This window comes from Sapajus apella, unplaced genomic scaffold, assembly GCF_009761245.1.
Source record: "Sapajus apella isolate SASKATOON/1434 unplaced genomic scaffold, GSC_monkey_1.0 scaffold95, whole genome shotgun sequence".
In the NCBI taxonomy this organism is placed as follows: domain Eukaryota; kingdom Metazoa; phylum Chordata; class Mammalia; order Primates; family Cebidae; genus Sapajus; species Sapajus apella.
Genome location: NW_022437035.1, coordinates 8,010,468 through 8,015,981, shown reverse-complemented (window position 1 = coordinate 8,015,981; position 5,514 = coordinate 8,010,468). Strand labels below are relative to the sequence as shown.

Genomic DNA, 5,514 nt, shown 5'->3' with positions numbered 1-5,514 from the left:
TGGGTTCAGGCAATTCTCCTGCCTCAGCCTCCTGAGTATCTGGGATTACAGGCACGCATCACCATGCCCAGCTAATTTTTTGTATTTTTAGTAGAGACGGGGTTTCACCATGTTGACCAGGATGGTCTCGATCTCTTGATCTCGTGATCCACCCGCCTCGGCCTCCCAAAATGCTGGGATTACAGGCTTGAGCCACCGTGCCCGGCCCCCAAAATGAATTCTTAAAACAAACAAAAGAACTAATTGGTTGTATTTTTGCCAAAGGCATTTTATGCAGTCTGGCCTTGGCCTTGTTATTTATTTATCTAATGTATAAAGTTATAAAATTTGGAGATGAATTTCTTAACCCTGTTCATGACCATGGGGTAAGATGAGGGTACCTCAGGATTAAAATAACCGTATCAATGTGTGATGGTCCACAAAGGCTCTCTGCTGATTGATGAAATCTACTTTCTTGGGTGGGCCAAGTGGCTCATGTCTGTAATCCTGACACTTTGGGAGGCTGAACCAGGAGGGCTGCTTGAGTCCAGGAGCTCAAGATAAGACCAGGCCACATAGTAAGACCCCGTCTTAACAAAAATAAAAACTTACCTTCTTTCCTGCCAGTTTTATTCGTGGGGTGAAACTGTTACAAAAGAGCTGGCTTTTGGATGTGTAGAAACTGTAAAAGAAAAAATAGAGTCATTAATCTAAATCCCCTTTATTTTAAAACTCAAAACACAGTTAAAATACAAGGCATGGATCAGCCCTCCTGAGATGGGCTTTGTTTTCGGCTTCACTGATCTTCCCAACTTAAACTTCTTTTGCAAGATGTCACTACAAAACATTAATTATGTTTTTTGGTTTTTGTTTTTTTTTTTTGGGTAGAGACAGAGTCTCGCTATGCTGACCAGGATGGTCTCAAACTCCTGGCCTCAAGCGTTCCTCCCACCTCAGCCTCCCAAAGTGCTGGGAATACAGGCATGAGCCACTGTGCCCAGCCTGAAATTGTTACTTTTGTAGGTCAAAAACAGTTTAATATTGTGATCTCAAATAGTATAAACTAACAGCTGTAGCTTTGCCATGAACTTGCTGTTCAATGCTAGGCAGCCATTTAATCTCTCTGGAACTCTATATCCTCACATATATAATGTGCCTGGATGGTCTATAGGCTCACTAAGATAGACTCCAGTTATGTCCAGTGGTATTCCAAAAATCCTAGTTTGTTTTTTTGTTTTTTGAGACGGAGTTTCACTCTTGTTACCCAGGCTGGAGTGCAATGGCGCAATCTCTGCTCACCGCAACCTCCGCCTCCTGGCTTCAGGCAATTCTCCTGCCTCAACCTCCTGAGTAGCTGGGATTACAGGCACGTGCCACCATGCCCAGCTAATGTTTTGTATTTTCAGTAGGGACGGGATTTCACCATGTTGACCAGGATGGTCTCAATCTCTTGACCTCGTGATCCACCCGTCTCGGCCTCCCAAAGTGCTGGGATTACAGGCTTGAGCCACTGCACCCAGCCCAAAAATCCTAGTTTTATAGCCCTTAGATATTTGACATTAGTTTACTTTTTAGATCAATTTTAATTATTAGGCAATAAAAAAATCATATTCCACCTGATGATGGTAAGCTTAAAAAAAATTATGAATTCAAATAGGAAAGGAGGAAGTCAAATTGTCTCTATTTGCAGACGACATGATTGTATATCTAGAAGACCCCATCATCTCAGCCCCAAATCTCCTGAAACTGATAAGCAAGTTCAGCAAAGTTTCAGGACACAAAATTAATGTGCAAAAATCACATGCATTCCTATACACCAATAAGAGACTTAAGGAGAGCCAAATCGAGAACAAACGTCAATTCACAATTGCCACAAAGAGAATAAAATACCTAGGAATACAACTAACAAGGAACGTAAAGGACCTCTTCAAGGAGAACTACAAGCCACTGCTCAACGAAATAAGAGAGGACACAAACAGATGGAGAAACATTCCATGTTCATGGTTAGGAAGAATTTATATTGTGAAAATGGCCATACTGCCCAAAGTAATTTACAGATTCAATGCTATCCCCATCAAGCTACCAATGACCTTCTTTGCAGAACTGGAAAAAACCACCTTAAACTTCATATGGAACCAAAAGAGAGCCCGCATAGCCAAGTCAATTCTAAGCAAAAAGAACAAAGCAGGAGGCATCACACTACCGGACTTCAAACTATACTACAAGGCTACAGTAATCAAAACAGCATGGTACTGGTACCAAAACAGAGATGTAGACCAATGGAACAGAACAGAGGTCTCAGAGGCAACACAACATATCTACAACCATCTGATCTTTGACAAACCAGACAAAAACAAGCAATGGGAAAAGGATTCCCTGTTCAATAAATGGTGTTGGGAAAGCTGGCTAGCCATGTGCAGAAAGCAGAAACTGGACCCCTTCCTGACACCTTACACTAAAATTAACTCCAGATGGATTAAAGACTTAAACATAAGACCTAACACCATCAAAATCCTAGAAGAAAATCTAGGCAAAACCATTGAGGACATAGGTGTAGGCAAGGACTTCATGACCAAAACACCAAAAGCATTGACAACAAAAGCCAAAATAGACAAATGAGACCTAATCAAACTCCACAGCTTCTGCACAGCAAAAGGAACAGTCATTAGAGTGAATTGGCAACCAACAGAATGGGAAAAAATTTTCGTAGTTTACCCATCTGACAAAGGGCTGATATCCAGAATTTACAAAGAACTAAAACAGATTTACAAGAAAAAAACTAACAAGCCCATTCAAAAGTGGGCAAAGGATATGAAAAGACACTTTACAAAAAAAGACATACATGAGGCCAACAAACATATGAAAAAATGCTCATCATCACTGGTCATCAGAGAAATGCAAATCAAAACAACATTGAGATACCATCTCATGCCAGTTAGAATGGTGATCATTAAAAAATCTGGAGACAACAGATGCTGGAGAGGATGTGGAGAAATAGGAACACTTTTGCACTGTTGGTGGGAGTGTAAATTAGTTCAACCATTGTGGAAGACAGTGTGGCGATTCCTCAAGGACCTAGAAATAGAAATTCCATTTGACCCAGCAATCCCATTACTGGGTATATATCCAAAGGATTACAAATCGTTCTACTATAAGGACACGTGCACACGAATGTTCATTGCAGCACTGTTTACAATAGCAAAGACCTAGAACCAACCCAAATGCCCATCGACGATAGACTGGATAGGGAAAATGTGGCACATATACACCATGGAATATTATGCAGCCATCAAAAACGATGAGTTCGTGTCCTTTGTAGGGACATGGATGAACCTGGAAACCATCATTCTCAGCAAACTGACAGAAGAGCAGAAGATCAAACACCGCATGTTCTCACTCATAGGCGGGTGTTGAACAATGAGAACACATGGACACAGGGAAGGGAGCACTACACACTGGGGTCAGTTGGGGGGAAATAGGGGAGGGACGGTGGGGGGTGGGGAGCTTGGGAGAGATAGTAAAGGGAGAAATGCCAGATGTAGGTGATGAGGAGGAAGGCAGCAAATCACACTGCCACGTGTGTACCTATGCAACAATTTTGCATGTTCTTCACATGTACCCCCAAACCTAAAATGCAATAAAATAAATAAATGGGAAAAAAAATTAAATTAAATTAAATTTAAAAAAAAAAAAAAGTCTGTCTTTTGCAACAACATGGATAGTACTTGAGGTAGTTAAGTGAAATAAGCCAGGCACAGAAAAACAAATATTGTGTGTTCTCACTGATGTGTGAGCTAAAAAACACAAGAGTGTATCTAATGGAGGTAGAGAGTAGAACAGTAATTACCAGAGACTGGAAAGGGAAGCAGGGATAGGGAGGGGGAAGAGAAGTTGGTTAATAGGTACAGAAATACAGTTAGATTGAAAGAATAAGTTCTAGCATTTCATAGTGAAATAAGGAAATTACAGTTAGCAGTTATTTATTATATATTTCAGAATAACTAGAAGAGAAGAATTGTAATGTTCTGAACACAAAGAAAAGATAAATGCTGACTAGGTGCTGTGGCTTACAGCTGTAATCCCAGCGCTTGGGAGGCGGAAGCTGGAGGATCACTTGAGCCCAGGAATTCAAGATCAGCCTGGGCAAAATAAACAGACCCTGTCTCAACAAATAGTTTTAAAAAATTAGCCAGATGTGGTGTCATACACCTGTGGTCTCAGCTACTTGGGAGGCTGAGGTGAGAGAATTGTCTGAGCCCAGGAGGTAGAGGCTGCAGTGATCATGCCACTGCACTCCAGCCTGGGAGACAGAGTGAGACCCTCTCTCAAACAAAGCAACAACAAAAAGAAAAATGTTTGAGGTGATGGATATCCTAATTACCTTTATTCGATTATTATACATTGTATACATGTAACAAAATATCACATGAGCTCCAGAAATATGTACAACTATGATATGTCAATAAACAATAAAAATAAAAAAGGAACACTTAAAAAAAAATTATTAGCCAATAAAACTCTGGGGTAATAAGTTCTCTCTGAAGACAATTTGATTATGTTTTGTAGGGTCTCTGGCCTCACTATAGTAGTAGGAAGACTTTGCTTGCTTCTGAAGATGATCTGCTGACAGAAGGAGAACAACAACCCCTACGAGCAGCCACCCATCTCATGCCTTGAGTAGCTCAGGTAACCAAGACTCACAGTGAAATGTGAAAGGCAGGCCTTAGGCCCTCCCGGTTCTTGGACTCTGCAGTATGATTCTCTCTTCTATCTGAACTGGCATCAGAGATCCAATTTAGGGTAATAAACTAATAATTCAGGAGACTTTTAAGTTACTATAAAGTAAAATTTGAGGAAATTGCAAAACAATATATAATTTTGTGTATGCTATAGTTACTTTTTACCATATTTCCTGAACTAAACTTAAAACCATGAAATACAGCTGGGTGGGGTGGCTCACAACTGTAATCCCAGCCCTTTGGGAGGCCAAGGCAGGCAGATCATGAGGTCAAGAGATCGAGACCATCCTGGCCAACATGGTGAAAACCTGTCTCTGCTAAAACTATAAAAATTAGCTGGGCACGGTGATGCGTGCCTGTGGTTCCAGGTACTCGGAAGGCTGAGGCAGGAGAATCACTTGAACCTGGGAGGTGGAGGTTGCAGTGAGCTGAGGTCTCACCACTGCACTCCAGCCTGGTGACAGAGACTCTGTCTCAATAAAAAGCAGAACAAAACAAAACAAACCATGAAATACACTGTATAATGAAACAGCTTTTTTTGTTTTAATCAGCAAGTGATTCCAAATACCATTATAAGATTACAAAATCAGGCCGGGTGCGGTGGCTCAAGCCTGTAATCCCAGCACTTTGGGAGGCCGAGGCAGGTGGATCACGAGGTCAAGAGATCGAGACCATCCTGGTCAACATGGTGAAACCCCGTCTCTATTAAAAATACAAAAAATTAGCTGGGCATGGTGGTGCGTGCCTGCAATCCCAGCTACTCAGGAAGCTGAGGCAGGAGAATTGCCTGAACCCA

General features: G+C 41.4%; 1 protein-coding gene across 25 annotated transcripts in view; it reads right to left on the bottom strand.

The window, feature by feature from the left end:
• Positions 1-5,514, bottom strand: part of DEPDC5 (DEP domain containing 5, GATOR1 subcomplex subunit) — a 165,925-nt gene that overhangs the window by 114,951 nt on the left and 45,460 nt on the right. For all 25 annotated transcript variants that reach the window (XR_004262222.1, XR_004262223.1, XM_032256541.1 and 22 more), the window contains one exon: positions 592-661. Coding sequence is in view for 23 of the 25 variants with exons in the window: in XM_032256541.1 (XP_032112432.1) it covers positions 592-661 (70 nt within the window). In the remaining 2 variants the exon portion in view is untranslated. The remainder of the gene's footprint in view (positions 1-591; positions 662-5,514) is intronic.